This window comes from Bombyx mandarina, chromosome 02 (assembly GCF_030267445.1).
Source record: "Bombyx mandarina strain Sakado chromosome 02, ASM3026744v2".
Lineage (NCBI taxonomy): Eukaryota > Metazoa > Arthropoda > Insecta > Lepidoptera > Bombycidae > Bombyx > Bombyx mandarina.
The window spans coordinates 4978331-4997698 of NC_143209.1; the positions used below are offsets into that span (position 1 = coordinate 4978331).

Below are 19368 nucleotides of genomic sequence, written 5' to 3' on the forward strand. Positions count from 1 at the left end.
GAGCTTAAAAAACTATATTCTAGTTGTTTAATATAAGTCAAACCTTGTTGTAAGTAACCGGATGTCGCCTGGGTACCACGTGGATTGAATTGATTCTGAATTAATCAAAATGATGAGATTTTGAGTTCGCTCTAACATTGAAGCCGTCGTGGCCTAACAGATAAGACGTCCGGTGCATTCTTGTTGTGCGATGCACCGGTGTTCGAATCCCGCAGGCGGGTCCCAATTTTTCTAATGAAATACGTACTCAACAAATGTTCACGATTGATTTCCACGGTGAAGGAATAACATCGTCTAATAAAAATGAAACCCGCAAAATTATAATTTGCGTAATTACTGGTGGTAGGACCTCTTGTGAGTCCGCACGGGTAGGCACCACCGCCCCGCCTATTTCTGCCGTGAAGCAGTAATGCATTTCGGTTTAAGGAGTGGGGCAGTAGATATCTCAAGGTGAGTGGCGCATTTACGTTATGAATGTCTATGGGCTCCAGTAACCACTTAACACCAGGTGGGCTGTGAGCTCGTCCACCCACATAAGCAATAAAAAAAATGCATCGACGTTGTGATGTCTATGAACTTTGTTTACCACTTAACAGCAGTTGGGTGAGGGATGTCCTGCTTAATTTAAAAAACTACCAGAGTCAAGTAGTACACCACATGTAGAGTGAAAATTATAACGTCGTTTGGAAAATTCTAAATCTAAACTTCTTTCATTGTCACAAAACTTCTAGCAGAAAAAAAAACAATGACATCGGAACAAAACACTTTCAAAAACCAAACGTCAAATCACAATGGAAATTCAAAGTGATAAAAAACCCATCAAAATGTAGTTAATTTTACTGGAACATTAAAATCATAGTTTGCCAAAAATTTCCGTTTAATCATGAAGAAAAACAATCGTTTGTGGATTTTGCTTTGCCTGTTACTACAAGTTGCCAGCGCCCTAGCTTGTAAAAAAAAGTCGTCGTGTCGGCCGCCGCGTTGTCCCGGGGGTTGCAAGCCGAAATATTGGTGATTATAAACGAAAAATTTATTTACGAGATAATAAATAGTGAGTATAGTAACAGTTGACAGTAACTGATATTAGTTAGTGGAAGCGCCTCATGGAGTTATTTAGCATGATGGAGACAAGCTATGAACAGCTTTCGGACAGGCGTTAATTTGGCGGTGAAATTGTTGAAATACTTTATATGAACGCAATATCTGTCTACTATAATATGACTTCACATTTTCCGAAATGCTTCAAGAATAAAAATGAACGCAATATTTGTCTACAACAATTTATATGATTTCACATTTCCTGAAATGCTTCAAGAATAAGAATGACAGAAGATCCACACAGCCGAAAAACTCAAAATTAATGGAACAATCTGGCTCGGTCAAACCCGGTCCACGTTCAACCCAAATTCATGACAATGTTATAAATGAGGTGAGATAAAATGAAACAACCTATTACAGATGGCGTCCTCCACTCTTAATCTGTGGTGGTGGTTGGCGTGGCTGTTGTTGAGAACAATTGAAGTGAGCTGCTGTAAAAAGAAGACAATATGTCGTCCGCCTCCTGGTGGTAAAGCCGGTTGTGGAGGACGGGGCAAATAATGACTACACTAAACTCTACGCGGTAGGACTGTAAGAACATTAATAGTTGTTAAATGAGTTTATTATAAGAGACAAAAACGAGAGGTCTAAACCCAATCGTTCGCATGTACCTACGTAAAAATATACACTGTTAAGAGGAAATGTGAATTCCGAGAAATTTGAAGTTGCTTACGACATTTGACGTCCACGACGCCGTCATGCGTCATTTCGTTTTTTATGCGGATTTCATGCGGTTTTTATTAGGATAAATGGATAAAAAAACCCCACATTAAATTGTTCAGTATTTTCAATTAATTTATTTGTTATAATTTGTTTTTCCAGGTGTTAGCATTTTATGGTCACAGATTATACACATATGAAGCCGCTACATAGCATTTTCAATTATTAAGATATTGAATAACTAGTTATGTAGGTAATTAGGCGGCCCTACTAAATATGGTTGTAAAGTTTATACATTGAAGTCTCATTGACAGAAATGTGTGAAACATTATGATGTATTCACAGATTCGTACATAACTGCGTCACCTCTCTTTTTAACCCAAAGACAAAGCCTACTGAGTTTCTCGCCGGATCTTCTCGGTGGGTCGCGTTTCCGATCCGGTGGTAGATTTTGCGAAACACTGCTCTTTATAAGGCCAGTGTTAGCATCAGTCTGGTTTGAGCCCCGTGAGCTCACCTACATGTTAGGGCGAAGCTGCAATAGCCTCTCAAGGCTATCAGCATAGGTAGGGAGAAAAAAAACCTCTTATATAACAAAGGCAAGTTTCAAAGGCATCAGCTGAATGGTTTAGGCATTGAAAGCAGATTGTTTTTTTTTGGTCGTTTTGTTTAGATTTATAAACAGTGATAAATAGCTCGACGCAACACGTTTTCTGCAGTGGGGTCTAAATTCAGAGAGGAAATGAGGAGTAAAGGTCAAGATTCATCTTGACAGTCTGTAGAATTTGAGCCCTTGTGAATGCCCCGGCCCCTTTAAATTTTTTTTTTTTCGAAGACGATCATACGGCTCACGTGGTGGTAACTGGTTACCGTCCCTCATGGCAGAGCCAAGTCGCTGCCTACCATTAAATAAATTTGAATGCCTGATTATATGATAGCTGCAATAGAGGTTGGCACTATATTGCACACAACCGGCATACATATTATTAATGTTATTCTTGTATTTACAGATATCATTACATAAAATGAAGATTTTTTAAAGCATTTAAAGTGATGAAATAATATTTGTAAAATGTATTAAATGAAACAAAAAGATGTATTTTTTGCTTTTTATTTTATCTTATAAAATAGTTGTTTGACGAACGAGATGTTAATAGTTTCTGAAACAAAAAAAGTGTCAAATTAATTCAATGCATCTTAAGGTTTATGTTAACGATCCCTACACAGCACACATTATTGTATTTAATTATTTATATTGAATATATAAGTATTAAAAAGGTGATTTTTAAAAATAGGCTAGTAAAATTAGGTCACTTGGATATAAAAGGAACATAATGCTGCAAAGTGGCAGAATATTCCATTTGATGATGATAATTGTTTGTAGAATTTTGAATAATCCCTGAGGGTCCAGAATTGGAATTGAGATAAGCTTTTGTAAATACATAATTTTATGAAAAAAAAAAAACCTTTTCTCGGCTAATGCTAAGACATTATCTACAGAATTGTCCACAGAGTTTGATGAGGACAGTGACCAGTGTGTGAAGGGCCTAAAAGCACCGAAAGTGGGAGATCCGACAAACATGTTTGGAGCGATGGCAGCTTTGCATTGCCCCATTATGGTTGGATAAAACTACAGTGATCAGTCTTTGCTTAATCATAATAAAGAAAAATAGAATTCCATTCATTTGAAACTTTAAGCACTTCAAAAATAATTAAAATACTCACTTAGCCAGTATACCATCTTTCTTTGTTAACCTCACGATGCAATCATCAGACTCTCCCATCCTTCGGATAGCCCCACAGACAACATACATTTTAGATGTGTCAGCAGCACGACCTGTGGCGGGGTCTACGTCAGCAATCACTAGCTGTACTGAAGCATGGTCCTTAGCGTGGATGAGGCGGTTGCTGGCCGAGCTGTAGTTTAAAGTAGACATTTAGCTTCTGCATTACGTGTTAAGTGTAAATAGATTTTTTATTTCTAATGTCTTGTTTAAAGTTTGTGTATTACATGGGTTTGCTCCTATTGCAAAATTTAATATATATATTTTTTTTTTGTGCAATTTTATATACTAGTGGTCCCACAGTAGTCGAAATTTGACTATAATTAATTGAAATTATAACTTTCAACATTATTACAGTCCTATTGTTACAGATTTCGCCAAGACTACACTATATACAAATACTTGTAATATTAAAGATAAACAATACTAACCTATTCTCAATTTGACTACAGACTTTAAGCAATAACAAAGTTTGACAATAAACAAAGAGTATATTATGTGTGTGTGTCAAATACATGGTAGTGTGTGTAATGTTTTCTTTATTGATTTAATGTATCTTTTATGCATTATTTTAAAAAAATATTAGCATTGTGCACTTCTTCTCTATACTCTATAAGTGTGGAAAATTTCATACTCCTCCGTCCGCGTAATTTTTGTAAAAAGGGATACAAAGTTTTTGCTCCACGTATTAATAATATAGATGATTCTCTAGTGAACTATTGAATTAAGTTCTTAATTTTTCTATAAATATTAAAAGATTACGGTAAAAGATCAGTGGCTATAATTTGTCAAGAATATTAGCAGTGTCAGGGTGACAGCCAAGTGGCTATCTACAACTACAATGATCTTGTCACGCGAAAAGCACACTTATCACTGATGCTTATGAATTTATGCTCGTCTGGTAGTAAAGACGTGAATATGTAATAAACATACTCAATTCTGTGTTTATAATGTTAGTATGAAACCCATATTTTGGATATATGCTGTATACATACCTATTACGTTCAAAGTGAGTACAGTAGTAGTTCGATACAATACTAAATTTATATGAAGGACTGGACTGGGGCTCACTGCGATTGTTGGACTTAGGATGTTCCTTAGTTTACATATTATGTGATATGAGATGTTATTAGGGTAACTAATATTAGTTAGGGATTCTACATGATCACGATGACTACATAATTCCTTTTTTAGAAATCAGAATCGTGGTTTTGAATTCATAAAAATGTGGTTAAGTTTAACATAACCTCTGTCGCTTACCATTTCCTCGGGCAGTACAAGTCAACGAATTCACCGGCGTCGTTCTGCATTTTATATGTCTGCAATGGAAAGTTTTTAAGTAATTTCACGGTTAAAACTCGTCGAAATGTTGATAATATGTCAATAAAACATGAAAAACCTACACGTCCACACGGTACACGGAATTGACAGATGCGAAAGAAAGATGGCGTTTCTGCTGTGTAGGATAGGAATGCCTCTTTGCCATAGAATAATAGAGAAATCGATTTTTTGACATAAATGATCGATTTTTTTTTCAAAATAAAGGAATCGATTCAAAGCGTCGAATCAACGGTCAAAGACTGTAAAATCTACATCCGATCTTACTGTTAGATGTAAAATTAATAAAAGTCCACAATATTTTTGATTAATTTAACAGAGCCAAACAAACATGCGAGTAATTTACACGCGGTAAAATTTCAAGCTTTCCGAAGTGTCATACCTATAGACCTATAAAGTATGGACGCGACATATTGTTCTATACATACAATTACTTATACAAATAGCACCAATTTTGAAGGCACACACATAAACATAGTCGAAGTCGATGTCCCAAAACTATTATCTATATATATTTAAATTCATTATGGAGCACTACTTCGAAAAATCGGACACCATTTTTCGGTCGGAATCTATTGATTATGACACCAATCATAAATACCTCTTAATAAAATGTGTCATCAAAACATATTTAGACATTCTGTTTAGATATTTCGGGAAAACGGTTACCGACAAAATCTCTCTTCGGTACTATTTAAGTAAAATTCCGTAAAAAACTATTGCAAATTCGTTAAATTTGTAATAATTAAGTGATTTTAGAGAGGAAGTCACAAGGGATGACGTTTGTAATTAAATAAATGTTCTGAAGGTTTTTTTTTATCACGCGGTCCCTTGATAAGTTTAAAATTTGAATCACTCTCTAGTGAGAGTGATCAAATGGTGCAGCGCACCTACCTCGAGGTGCGTTGCGCTATTGTGTTACGGACTTTAGAGTCAGCAGCACAATTAAAAGAGATTGTAATAGAGAGGTAAGTAGTCTAAGAAAAACACGTACTCTTATTTTGATATGCAAAACAGCATAGCTAGCTTGCTAACGTTTTATCGCCGACATAAATAAAGCTTTCATCCCTTTCCGCCATTTATACGCAAGTGCGAGTGACACGGCAACATACGAAACGACGATAACATTCAGCATGCTAGAAATGGGCAGATGGCAGTGTACTACGCCATATTTTTATGTTTTGCGGTGACTGAGTTGTCAAACGACAACTTTATAAAATCAGTGTAGCAACTTTTAAAAGTCGTCATATCGTTTACTGGGCAAATTTGAAGCACGAACTTGCCTTAGATTTCACACATCTAAATCACATCATCTTTGCACATAACAATATACTTACTTCCTATTAAAGTATAAATTCTACAAATAATTTATATTCAACAATATTTAAAATAAAATGAACCAAGAACGGTTATCGATAAAATCTAATAACATTAAAATCTTCTGGGCAGCACTAAAACCGCTATGTTTTCTGGCCAGATGACGTCACAGTGGCACGAATTTTTGTTGACGTTTCATTTCCACAGGTTTCATACCTCAGTGGTCATACCTCATTCTCATCACTACTTAATTAAAACAAAGTCGCTTCTCGGGTCCTATATCTGTCCCTATGTATGCTTAAATCTTTAAAATTACACAACGGATTTTGATGCGTTTTTTTTTAATAGATAGAGTGATTGAAGATTAAGGTTTATATGTTTAATAACATCCATTAAATAGTGGAGAAATCAATAATAAATTACAGTTTCCGAAGCGAAACGAGGGCGGGTCGTAGATCCCAGGATGGATGAATCCCATATATTTGTGGTTATGTCTGTCTTTCTTTAGTGTCGTTTTTTTCATCGATATCAAATAATAGCATCAATTCTCGTTATCTTTTCTCAATAGAAGAAAATATTTACTGTTCAAGATTTAAGCTTTAATAAATTTAGGTTCATAGTACTTCATACGCGGGACAGTGACGTTGACGTAGAAAAATGACATCCCTAGGGTAAGGGATGTGGCAATAAAGGTATTTTATGGCCTTTACTTTCGCAAAAAAATTAAATTAGCGTCCGAGTGGGTACACCTACGTTGACGAAAATAATTACGAAATTTCATGCTGGTGGCATGATACCTAGGGTAGTAGATTCTGCGAAGCACTGCTCTTGCTAGGGTCAGTGTTAGCAATTTGAGCTCCGAGAGCTCACCTACACGCTAGGGCAACGCTGATATAGCCTCCCAAGGCTATCAACAAATGTAGGAATAAAAATAGGCTTATGTCCAGCATTGGAAAGCTGTTGCCTGATGATGAAGGAATGATGATGATGATGAATCCAGAATCATTATCGGTCATAACAAACCGAGAATTTAGTGTGAACCTCCACTTGGCACTGCAAGTTGCGAAGGCACACGTGTAAGCGGTGCCTTGGCACTGGTCCAATCAGCATGCGCTGTGAGGAAAAAGGAGAAACTCCATGGTCACATGGAGAAGTCGCAATAGTTCCACATGGATCAAAACTACAAAAGGGTTTATGGCCCTACCACCTCCAGCGAGTGGTGAAAAATAATATGAAATAGCACAAAAACTAATGATGGGCCATTTTAGCGGCAAGCTGAATTGAAAACTAAAAATAAATAAAGTCTGGTCTTGGTTTTTTATTGTCCTTATAGGCAGACGAGCAAACGGCCCGTCTGCCTACAAGCACCTCATTGATGGTGAGTGGTTACCGTCGTTTATGGACGTCAGTCAGCAATGCCAGGGGCACAGCCAAGTCGTAGCCTACTGTTTAATTAATACTCTCTACCTTACTAAAATCTCGTCTGAAGAAGGACAAGTCATAGCGCTCGGGAAGCACCTAAGAGGGGAGCTCATTCAAAAGCCGGATGGTATGTGGCAAAAAAGATCTCTGGAAGCGCACTGGGGATGAACGCAGTGGTTCTAGGTAGTGGATGAATTCTACCCCAGGGGCGGGCAAACATAGCCTCCACCAAGGCTCGCCACAGCGATTAATCTTGCGCTCCTACCGTCTACCATAAGGGAGGTTCTCTCGCAGTCTACCCATGCTCGAATGCCAATCGCGTACCGCAAGCCCTTTTGCGGGGAATTTTCAGACCCAGTGGGTTAAATTCCTCTTCAGTGAATTGTGTTCCTCAGTGCTGAGGGTCTTGACCTTTACGGAGCACTATTGTTAGGACTATGTTCCTCCACAACTTCCTGTCCTCCGCGCAGTGGATAGCGACATTGATGCTGGAGTCCAAAGCCATCTTAATATGATCGGACCAGCGCATGAGACTACGTCCCCTAGACCTCTTTCCTTCCACTTTGCCGGTCATGAGTAGTCTTTCGAGATTGTCACCCTTTTTCCTTGCAACGTGACCGAAAAACTTGAAAATCCTACGTAGGCAAGTGAGAGTCTTGTGGAGACGCCTAGTTCTTCCAGGATTTATGCGTTTGTCCGATGCGCCGTCCAGGGAATCCGCAGCATTTTCCTCCAGCACCACATCTCAAATGTGTCGATCCGACTTCGATCAGCCTTCTTTAGAGTCGATCTCCCACCCCATATAAGAAGATAGAAAACACAAGACTTGTTACAAGTTTACGATTGGTTTGGAGATATTTCTATGGGATCAAATGCTATCAAGCTGAAACATTACACTTTTTGCTATCCGGATACGTCTTCGAATCTCATGCTCGCACGATCCAGTATTCACAATCATGGAGCCCAGGTAAATAGGTATTACCTACTGGTGGTAGGACCTCTTGTGAGTCCATGCGGATAGGTACCACCACCCTGCCTATTTCTGCCGTGAAACAGAAATGTGTTTCGGTTTGAAGGGCGGGGCAGCCGCTGTAACTATACTGAGACCTTAGAACTTATATCTCAAGGTGGGTGGCGCATTTACGTTGTAGATGTCTATGGGCTCTAGTAACCACTTAACACCAGATAGGCTGTGAGCTCGTCCTCCATCTAAGTAATAAAAAAAAAATGAATCTTTCCGTTGTTTCAAGATGCAGTGACCCCGTGTGCTCTGGTTTGTTCATGCGGTCTATTACCATCACTTTTGTTTTGGATCGGTTAATGGCAAAGCCAAATTCAAGGATAATTACTTCAAGCTTGCTCATGAGAGCAGCCATCTCGCTTTCATTAGCCGCTATAAGAGTGGTGTCGGCGGCGTATCGGAGGTTGGTCAATTTTACCCCACAAATTGTAACATGGGTTAAATTAAGACTCCCTTAATTGGTATTTACGATAGACCAAATCAAAAATAATGATGATTTGCTATTGTTGTATACAAGAGCGAAGCACTTGTTATGAGTTTCTTCGGACACATCCTGCGATCTCCCAGAAATGAATTAGAGAAGCTCATAATTTTGGGTCGCATTGAGGGAGGCGCGCCGTGGGCAGAACACTAGCCAGATAGTCAGATCTGGTTAAGAAAGCGGTTGGTGGAATTCTATACTAGACGGTCCATGCCACCCATGACCGAACACTGCGGAGGAAAGCCAAATGTGGTCGCGATTCTCAGCAGTAAGGGAACGATGAAGAAGAGAGATTTATGAATGGGTGGCCCATCTGATCGGCGCTAACAAACATGAGAATATGAGTGTCGCGACCACATTGAGACTCGGATGGTTGTCCCACCTTTAAAAGCGAAAAAACTTGGCGTTAGAAAGAGACATGACGATGTCTGTCATTGCGGGTTCACCAGATCCCGTGTTAGGTTCTCGTTCTGGATGACAGGCGATAGGTACATTTTAGTATTAGCACGATATTTTTAGGTAATGACAATTTTTAATGACATTTATGACAAATTTAAGTTATTTATAGCGTATTTTCCATTGCAACGACTCCCCCTCGTGTAATTTATGGAATAATAAGAACACTTGAACACACAACTGCATTGTACTTATTATTTTTCACACACAAACGCGTTGATTTGACGTGTCATTGTGAAGAAGCATTACAAGGCTCCGATTGTTACTGCACTTGTTTTTTTATTTATTATTATTATTTTATTTTATATTTCCATAAATTATAATAATTTTAGCGTATTTTGAAAAAAAAAACCAGCTAAGAACGCACAAAGGTACCACGTTTAGAATTCAAAGAAAGTTCTAGAAAAATTAAAATTCGGTGTGCAGCGGCTTGGCTCTGCCCCTGGCATTGCTGAAGTCCATGGGCGACGGTAACCACTCACCATCAGGTGGGCCGTATGCTCGTCTGCCTACAAGGGCAATAAAAAAATGAAAATCGAGTTTGATAAAAATGTTGATGTTCCATTTAATGCAATTTAAATAAGTTTGGATAGCTGCTTACTATTTTGTGTTATTTGTTCCCTTCAATATATTAGAACCCATAATTTGGGACTTAGCGGTATTTAGATCCAAACACGCAGCGCCCTACCATTAAATCTTTTCTTTAATGTTTAAGCAAAGGGCTTAAGCGATGTACGAACTCACAGTCCGGCCTGTTTGAGTGGTTACCGGAGAGAATAGACATTATCAACGTAAATTACTTTTGTACGTGTAGATGAGCTCTCGGGGCTCAAACCGGAGTGTTGCTAACACTGACCTCCATGACGACCTGGACTTAGAGTCCACCAGTAAGTATATGCAGTCGGCGTCGATGCGCCACTTCGATAAAGCGGCACGACACGAGAACCCTCTCATCGTGGCCGCCGGTAACTACATTCCCGATCCTGCGGACAGAATGGAAAGCAGTCGACGTCGCCCAAAACACGTCATCTCGGATCCTTCCGATCCACTAACGGTGCTTCTAGGTACTTCAAGCACCGGTCACCGTTCTCGTCGAACCCGTCGCTTGCGACGAAGGGCTCGACGAGTAAATTAACTCTCAGACACAGCCCACTGAGTTTCTCGCCGGATCTTCTCAGTGGGTCGCGTTTCCGATCCGGTGGTAGATTCTGCGAAGCACGGCTCTTGCTAGGGTTCGTGTTAGCAACACCATCAGGTTTGAGCCCCGTGAGCTCACCTACTAGCCACGGTTACGCTGAAATAGCCTCTCAAGGCTATCAGCTTAGGTAGAAAAAAAAAAAAAGAAGCTAACACTGACCCTAGCAAGAGCAGTGTTTCTCAGAATCTACCACTGGATTGGAAACGCAACCCACTGAGAAGATCCGGCGAGAAACTCAGTGGGCTGTGCTAATGGGTTAATTTACTCGTCGAGCCCTTCGTCGCAAGCGATGGGTTCGACGAGGACGGTGACCGGTGCTTGCGGTACCTAAAAGCACCGTTAATGGATCGGGAGGATCCGTAATGACGCATTTAGGGCGACGTCGACTATTTACCATTCGGTCCACAGGATTGGGTATGAAATTACCGGCGGCCACGACAAGGGGGTTTTCATGTCGTGCCGTCTTCTCTAAGTGGCGCAATGATGCCGACTGTAGATACTTACTGACTGAGTCAAGCTCCAGGTCATCATGGAGATCCACGTTCCTTAGGAACGCCACCCATTTTGGGATATAATAATAATAATAAATAATAAAGATCATTTATTGCCTTTCACATCATAAAATGAAATACAAAAAAAAAAGAAAAGCAAAAAAAAGAGAAAAAGGCAAAAGGAGGTGGCTCAGCTATTGCTGTTCAAGGTTGATAAATTGAACAGCGCTGATTTTCAGTCACCCCCGTTTCCCTTTGGTTCTTTGCGGGAATGAAGACTCCGTACGTGTGTACATACTCAGAATATGATATAAATTAGTAAAATTAGTAAATAATAAAAATTTAAGAAAAAACAAAATAAAAATCAAATTAAATGGTGAACCCGAATACAAAACATAATAAGCACACAGTAATAACAACCTGTGGGCAGCTTAAAAAAAATAAAAATAAATAAAAATTTAATAAAAGGAAGTTTTCACAAGCTAGGATTAAATTAGTTACTATAAATACTATAAATTAGATTAGTTTTTGTGAGTCCAAAAGAAATGATTTTAAACGATTAATAAGGCCATGCTTTGTTACAATGTGACGGATATGAGTTCTTTATTACAATGGCTACCTCAAAGCTGCTTGGATGGCTGCTTAAAAGCGAAACGCATTGCTTCGCGGCAGAAATAGGCAGGGTGGTGGTACCTACCCGTATGTGCTCACAAGACGTCCTACCTGATCAGACTCATAAAGAAAAAAAGTGATATATATTGATATATAGAACGGACAACAAGAAAATATCTATTCGTATGTATAGAGTTTTATGCAATGAAAATAACAAATAAAAATGATACATTCATTATGATTCTATTGTTGAACTGCATAATAAATTATATGACATGCATTTCGACACATATCATATTTTCTAAGGCACACCCGTTTTGTGCTAAAGGTAAACACAATCCAACTATTTATTCAAGAAGTATATAAAATACAAAAAACTTATAGTTTTGCCATTAGTTTCGAAAAAAATATCGGCGAATATGAAGTCAAAATGGGTAAATATTAATTTATAACCTGTATTAATTAGATAAATTTAATTAGCTGTATGATTGTGTACAATACCTTTTTGTTTTATTCATTTATTTATTACACCTCATGTAAAATTTACATTGGGGGACTTAATGCCTAAGGCGCTTTCTACCAGTCAACCAAAGGCAGTGCAGAGTAAATAATAATATCTTTTAAGGTTTTTTTAGTCGCTATTATTGTCAATGATCCTAATGTACCGCGGAATTTGAGGTCGATTCGCGTTTGAACTCCCTTTTAATTAAGTTATTTGCCACTTGAAGCGTAGCTCTGGTTATTTTCGTCTTGACATTATTTGTTACCAACACAAGTTAGCTTCCTAAGGCTATCCTAGCATTGATCTGGACGTATACTATTATATAATTTTCTGGAGGTGTTAAATTTAATCTAGACATCTTTGTAACGAATTAAAATTACTTCAATTAAAATAATTCACAGCTTTTGTTTTTCAATTTTGAGATCCACCAACTATATAGAACGAACTATACAGGGCGTCCCCAAAGGATACAGCGAGCCAAAAAGATGGTGCTCTATTAAAATAATCGACTCGACGAATTAAGAAATGTTCTTAACCAGTTTAGAATTATATCCTCTTCTGCAAGCCCTTGAATTATGTTTTAGGTAATGTAGTAAAAAATTAGGCTGGCCACTCTCTTCAACTCGCAACGCATTACTGCTTCACGGCAGAAATAGGCAGGGTGGTGGTACTTACTCGTGCGGACTCACAAGAGGTCCTACCGCCATTCGGTATCACCACGAATTAGTAAATGTATTCATAGTGGTTGTCACCGCTCCACATGGACAGTGACAGGGGCAAAGCGAGAAGCCGATTGTAATAGGTAGCCCATAAATACATATAGCATTGCCGTTAATCTCTGTTTTATTTCCAGTTGTTGCTGTTGGTCGTGGTGGCCGTGACGTATGTCGAAGCTGCTCCTGCTCCTTTGACACTTGACCCAGTTCTAAATACATTAGGCCTTGGTAGTGGTGGTTGTGGTGGCGGCCACGGTGGGGGTGGAGATGGAGATAATGGGAACGGTGACGAAGGGGAAGGGGGAGACGATAGAGGCACTGGAGTAGACAACCCTGGTGATGATGGTGATGATGGTGGAGATGGCGGTGGTGACGATGGAAACGATGGTGGAGATGGAGGAGACGGTGGAGATGATGGTGGAGACGAAGGAGAAGGAGGAGACGGCGGCGACGATGGAGGAGATGATGGCGGAGACGAAGGAGATGGAGGAGATGGTGGTGACGAAGGAGAAGGCGGAGATGGTGGAGATAATGGAGAAGGCGGGGATGATGGTGGTGAAGGCGGGGATGATGGTGGTGAAGGGGGAGATGGAGGAGATCGGGATGGAGAAGGCGGAGATGGTGATTGTGAAGGGGGAGATGGCGGAGATGGTGGAGACGGAGGAAATGATGGTGGAGACGGCGGAGATGACGGAGGTGACCAAAGAGAAGGTGGAGCAAATGGGGGAGATGGAAATTGCAGCAACTGCCAAAAAGGCAGCCCAGCTGCAGCCGCAGCAGCGGCAGCTGGCGGCGGTGCGGCCGCAGCAGCTGCCGGCGGTAGTGCGGCAGCCGCGGCGGCAGGCAGTGCTTAGCACTGAACCAAGTTTGATTTTTTAAGTGACAAAATCTAAAAAAATACAGTACACCATTTTGCTTATTTCATTAAATTATATACGTCGATGTTGCACGAACAAATCTAGTTTAAATTTAGCACAATGACTATTTTTTTTTTCCCTATGCTTTTATATTTGATTAAACAAAGCCATTTGAACGGTATACACTTGTAATGTTAACTACCCGTGTTTTTGTTTTAATTCTGTATTTTACTTTCCAATAAAAAAATGTGTTGCTGTGATTTGTGGATCATTTAATACAAGAGAATAAAAGAGTAAAGAACTAGAGTAGACATTTGTTTGTCATCACTTATTCGGGTCATCTAAAACCGTTACTCATGTTGCACTGGTTTTTCATTATAAAATTTTTGGCTGCTCCTTGAGTCGCTGTCTGAAACGGACGAATCTTGGCTTTACGCATCCTAAGCTGAAGAGTCTTGTTAGTCTATATTTTGTCTGTTGTCTTCATCATATCCGGTTGCTTTAGATCGTTTCGTAGCAGAGTTTGTCGTCTAACGCATGGTACTTTCCTCAAAACTCTCTTCAAAATTGATCTTATCATCATCACTATCATAACTATATCTTTCATCGTCCATTGCGTTCGAACGTTCTCGGCGTCTTTTGTTAGTTCTTCTTTCAAGATTCAGGGAGCCTTCCTCTGTGTTGATTGACGAAGAGGCGGATTCTACCCCAACTACAATTACTAGGAGACAGAATATCTGCGGAGAAAAATCACGTTTGATTCGTTAAGTGTGCATAGTGCGAGTATTTTAATACGCTTATAATAGCCTCATACGTATATTAGTATGTAACGGAATCTTTGAACATGATTTTGACCCCCTTCAAAACGTCGGATTAACTCGAAATTTGGCATAGGTATAAATGACCAATGACAATTCAATCTTTTAAACAGTTTGATCCGTTATCCTTACTAAGATAATCAGGATTAGCGATTTTTTGTTTTCCTTAGACCCGAAGTGACTGCGTCAAGATCAAGAAGGGAAACTACCAGGCTATATAATATACTATATTTCTTCTACTAGCTATATCGAGTATATATTCTAAAAGCAGCCAATATATACTTAAACTCACTTTAGTTGAAATAGCTGTAATGAAAAACACAATAGTTTGAAAAAAAAAAACAAAAAAATACGCTTTTATAGAAAATTCAACTTTTACACTATTATTTGTTAACGTTCTTGATAGCGTAAAAGTTAACTCAACTGTTGCGACCCGGCAGGCTGGTTCTGGCCCAGCGGGGTATCCCGGAACACCAGCGGCATCGCCCGGGCGGCCTGAAGGGCCGCCGTACCGCGGAGACTGACGTCGTTGGTCGTCGACTATCGCCTCGACGACCCGTCGGTCGGGCGTCCTCGGGGTGGCGCCGCGTGTCTGGTTGTAGTGTTGACCGCGGGAACCCCCCTACTCTGACCGGGTTTTGACCCCGGACGGAGATCGGACGCCGGGTGTAAGAGTGCAGGGGAGTCGTTTAGTGGGTGGGCCCTAAATTCCTTGGGCCCGCGGTCTGCTCTCAACACCTGCAGATCGTTGAGTCTCACATACCCCGCGCGCCCCCTAGGCGCGGGGACCTCGTAGGAGGTTCGGCCATCGGCCCGAAAAAAAAAAAAAAAAAAAAAAAAACAGTCAACAGTTAGAACAGCGCCCCTAGTGGCAAACGCAAAGGCTCCAACTCCATACAAATCTGAGCTAACTTTTACGCTATCGAGAACTTCAAAAACTTCATGATTTTTTAATGAAATTCTAAAGCAACTATGAAAATAAGTTATCAAAATTTCCATATTTATAGATGAGTATTGACCTACATTATGTATTTAGACAAAAGATTTAGAAAAAAGTGTTATATAGTAATATATAGAACGGACAACAAGAAAATATTTATTCGTATGTACAGAGTTTTATGCAATGAAAATAACAAATAAAAATGATACATTCATTATGATTCTATTGTTGAACTGCATAATAAATTATATTAAATGCATTTCGACATATATCATATTTTCTAAGGCACACCCGTTTTGTGCTAAAGGTAAACAAACACAATCCAACTATTTATTCAAGAAGTATATAAAATACAAAAAACTTATAGTTTTGCCATTAGTTTCGAAAAAAATATCGGCGAATATGAAGTCAAAATGGGTAAATATTAATTTATAACCTGTATTAATTAGATAAATTTAATTAGCTGTATGATCGTGTCCAATACCTTTTTGTTTTATTTATTTATTACACCTCATGTAAAATTTACATTGGGGGACTTAATGCCTAAGGCGCTTTCTACCAGTCAACCAAAGGCAGTGCAGAGTAAATAATAGTATCTTTTAAGGTTTTTTCAGTCGCTATTATTGTCAATGATCCTAATGTACCGCGGAATTTGAGGGCGATTCGCGTTTGAACTCCCTTTTAATTAAGTTATTTGCCACTTGAAGCGTAGCTCTGGTTATTTTCGTCTTGACATTATTTGTTGCCAACACAAGTTAGCTTCCTAAGGCTATCCTAGCATTGATCTGGACGTATACTATTATATAATTTTCTGGAGGTGTTAAATTTAATCTAGAAATCTTTCTAACGACTTAAAATTACTTCAATTAAAATAATTCACAGCTTTTGTTTTTCAACTTTGAGATCCACCAACTATATAGAACGAACTATACAGGGCGTCTCCAAAGGATACAGCGAGCCAAAAAGATGGTGCTCTATTAAAATAATCGACTCGACGAATTAAGAAATGTTCTTAACCAGTTTAGAATTATATCCTCTTCTGCATGCCCTTGAATTATGTTTTAGGTAATGTAGTAAAAAATTAGACTGGCCACTCTCTTCAACTCGCAACGCATTACTGCTTCACGGCAGAAATAGGCAGGGCGGTGTAGGTACCTACTCGTGCGGACTCACAAGAGGTCCTACCGCCATTCGGTATCACCACGAATTAGTAAATGTATTAATAGTGGTCGTGCGAATAGTTATAGTCCCCGTGCTATTGCTATTTAATACGTTTTTATTAACTTCAGACGTATGCTTAGTATGTAACGGAATCTTTGAACATGATTTTGAATCCCTTCAAAACGTCGGATTAACTCGAAATTTCGCATACTTATTAAGGACCTATAACAATTCAAAGTTTGATCCGTTATCCTTACTAGGATAATCAGGAATAGCGACTTTTTGTATTGCTGATACCCAAAGTGTATGCGTTAAGACCAAGAAGGGAAACTACCAGGCGCGCCGATCACCTATTTCTCGGATAAGCTACCGACTGATTCAGATGAAATTTTATAAAAATTAAAAAAGACAGAATCGAAAAAATTTAAATTAAACTAAAAAATTAAAAATAACTAATAGTTTAAAAAAACGAAAAAAAAAAACGCTTTTATAGAAAATACAACTAAAAAATAGAAAATAAATTTTGATAAATTTGAATTAAATATACTGTAAGAAAACATTGAATTTTATTGTTGTCACCGCTCCACATGGACAGTGACAGGGGCAAAGCGAGAAGCCGATTGTAATAGGTAGCCCGTAAATACATATAGCATTGCCGTTAATTTCTGTTTTATTTCCAGTTGTTGCTGTTGGTCGTGGTGGCCGTGACGTATGTCGAAGCTGCTCCTGCTCCTTCGATACTTAACCCAGTTCTAAATACATTAGGCCTTGGTAGTGGTGGTTGTAGTGGTTGTGGTGGCGGCAACGGTGGGGGTGGAGATGGAGATAATGGGAACGGTGACGAAGGGGAAGGGGGAGACGATAGAGGCACTGGAGTAGACAACCCTGGTGATGATGGTGATGATGGTGGAGATGGAGGAGACGGTGGAGATGATGGTGGAGACGAAGGAGAAGGAGGAGACGGCGGCGACGATGGAGGAGATGATGGCGGAGACGAAGGAGATGGAGGAGATGGTGGTGACGAAGGAGAAGGCGGAGATGATGGAGATAATGGAGAAGGCGGGGATGATGGTGGTGAAGGGGGAGATGGAGGAGACGGAGGAAATGATGGTGGAGACGGCGGAGATGACGGAGGTGACGGAAGAGATAATGGAGCAAATGGGGGAGATGGAAATTGCAGCAACTGCCAAAAAGGCAGCCCAGCTGCAGCCGCAGCAGCGGCAGCTGGCGGCGGTGCGGCCGCAGCAGCTGCCGGCCGTAGTGCGGCAGCCGCGGCGGCAGGCGGTGCTTAGCACTGAACCAAGTTTGATTTTTTAAGTGATAAAATCTAAAAAAATACAGTACACCATTTTGCTTATTTCATTAAATTATATACGTCGATGTTGCACGAACAAATCTAGTTTAAATTTAGCACAATGACTATTTTTTTTTTCCCTATGCTTTTATATTTGATTAAACAAAGCCATTTGAACGGTATACACTTGTAATGTTAACTACCCGTGTTTTTGTTTTAATTCTGTATTTTACTTTCCAATAAAAAAATGTGTTGCTGTGATTTGTGGATCATTTAATACAAGAGAATAAAAGAGTAAAGAACTAGAGTAGACATTTGTTTGTCATCACTTATTCGGGTCATCTAAAACCGTTACTCATGTTGCACTGGTTTTTCATTTTAAAAAGTTTGGCTGCTCCCTGAGTCGCTGTCGGAAACGGACGAATCTTGGCTTTACGCATCCTAAGCTGAAGAGTCTTGTTAGTCTATATTTTGTCTGTTGTCTTCATCATATCCGGTTGCTTTAGATCGATTCGTAGCAGAGTTTGTCGTCTAACGCATGGTACTTTCCTCAAAACTCTCTTCAAAATTGATCTCATCATTATCACTATCATAACTATATCTTTCATCGTCCATTGCGTTCGAACGTTCTCGGCCTTTGTTTGTTAGTTCTTCTTTCAAGATTCAGGGAGCCTTCGTCTGTGTTGATTGACGAAGAGGCGGATTCTACCCCAACTACATTTACTAGGAGACAGAATATCTGCGGAGAAAAATCACGTTTGATTCGTTAAGTGTGCTTAGTGCGAGTATTTTAATACGCTTATAATAGCTGCATACGTATATTAGTATGTAGCGGAATCTTTGAACATGATTTTGACCCCCTTCAAAACGTCGGATTAACTCGAAATTTGGCATAGGTATAAATGACCAATGACAATTCAATCTTTTAAACAGTTTGATCCGTTATCCTTACTAAGATAATCAGGATTAGCGATTTTTTGTTTTCTTTAGACCCGAAGTGTCTGCGTCAAGATCAAGAAGGGAAACTACCAGGCTATATAATATACTATATTTCTTCTACTAGCTATATCGAGTATATATTCTAAAAGCAGCCAATAAATACTTAAACTCACTTTAGTTGAAATTGACGTAATGAAAAACACATAATAGTTTGAAAAAAAAAACAAAAAAATACGCTTTTATAGAAAGTCAACATTTTTTTA

The 19368-nt window shown here is 39.2% G+C and overlaps 3 protein-coding genes and 1 long non-coding RNA gene across 6 annotated transcripts; 3 read left to right on the forward strand and 1 right to left on the reverse strand.

Moving 5' to 3' along the window:
* The first annotated feature begins 733 nt into the window (after positions 1–733).
* LOC149503408 (uncharacterized) lies at positions 734–2855 on the forward strand. 2 transcript variants are annotated; one of them, XR_016324275.1, is made up of 3 exons: positions 734–1051; positions 1459–1629; positions 2769–2855. It is a non-coding gene; the product is annotated as an uncharacterized LOC149503408 (long non-coding RNA). The 2 variants fall into 2 exon arrangements; XR_016324276.1 differs by having other exon boundaries at positions 1459–1621.
* On the reverse strand, positions 2854–5038 carry RpS21 (ribosomal protein S21). 2 transcript variants are annotated; one of them, XM_028184032.2, is made up of 4 exons: positions 4946–5038; positions 4803–4861; positions 3484–3675; positions 2854–2918 (listed from the first exon to the last, which is right to left on the reverse strand). In XM_028184032.2, the coding sequence occupies exons 2-4, from the start codon at positions 4850–4852 to the stop codon at positions 2909–2911; spliced, it is 252 nt and encodes an 83-aa protein (XP_028039833.1). In that variant the 5' UTR covers positions 4853–4861; positions 4946–5038; the 3' UTR covers positions 2854–2908. The 2 variants fall into 2 exon arrangements, with proteins under 2 accessions (XP_028039833.1, XP_089589520.1); XM_089733394.1 differs by lacking the exon at positions 2854–2918 and having other exon boundaries at positions 3480–3675.
* A 7234-nt stretch (positions 5039–12272) lies between these two features.
* On the forward strand, positions 12273–14213 carry LOC149503409 (uncharacterized). Its single transcript, XM_089733414.1, has 2 exons — positions 12273–12312; positions 13234–14213. The coding sequence occupies exons 1-2, from the start codon at positions 12298–12300 to the stop codon at positions 13948–13950; spliced, it is 732 nt and encodes a 243-aa protein (XP_089589540.1). The 5' UTR covers positions 12273–12297; the 3' UTR covers positions 13951–14213.
* Positions 14214–16085: 1872 nt separating this feature from the next.
* LOC114250243 (uncharacterized) lies at positions 16086–18427 on the forward strand. Its single transcript, XM_028184037.2, has 2 exons — positions 16086–16128; positions 17553–18427. The coding sequence occupies exons 1-2, from the start codon at positions 16114–16116 to the stop codon at positions 18162–18164; spliced, it is 627 nt and encodes a 208-aa protein (XP_028039838.2). The 5' UTR covers positions 16086–16113; the 3' UTR covers positions 18165–18427.
* Positions 18428–19368: the final 941 nt, after the last annotated feature.

Bases quoted from the DNA above. Each gene is read 5' to 3' on its own strand.
- RpS21 (XM_028184032.2), bottom strand. From the start codon at position 4,852: ATGCAGAACGACGCCGGTGAATTCGTTGACTTGTACTGCCCGAGGAAA. The intron at 3,676-4,802 runs GTAAGCGACAGA...TTTAAACTACAG, and splicing joins TTGTACTGCCCGAGGAAATG to CTCGGCCAGCAACCGCCTCA.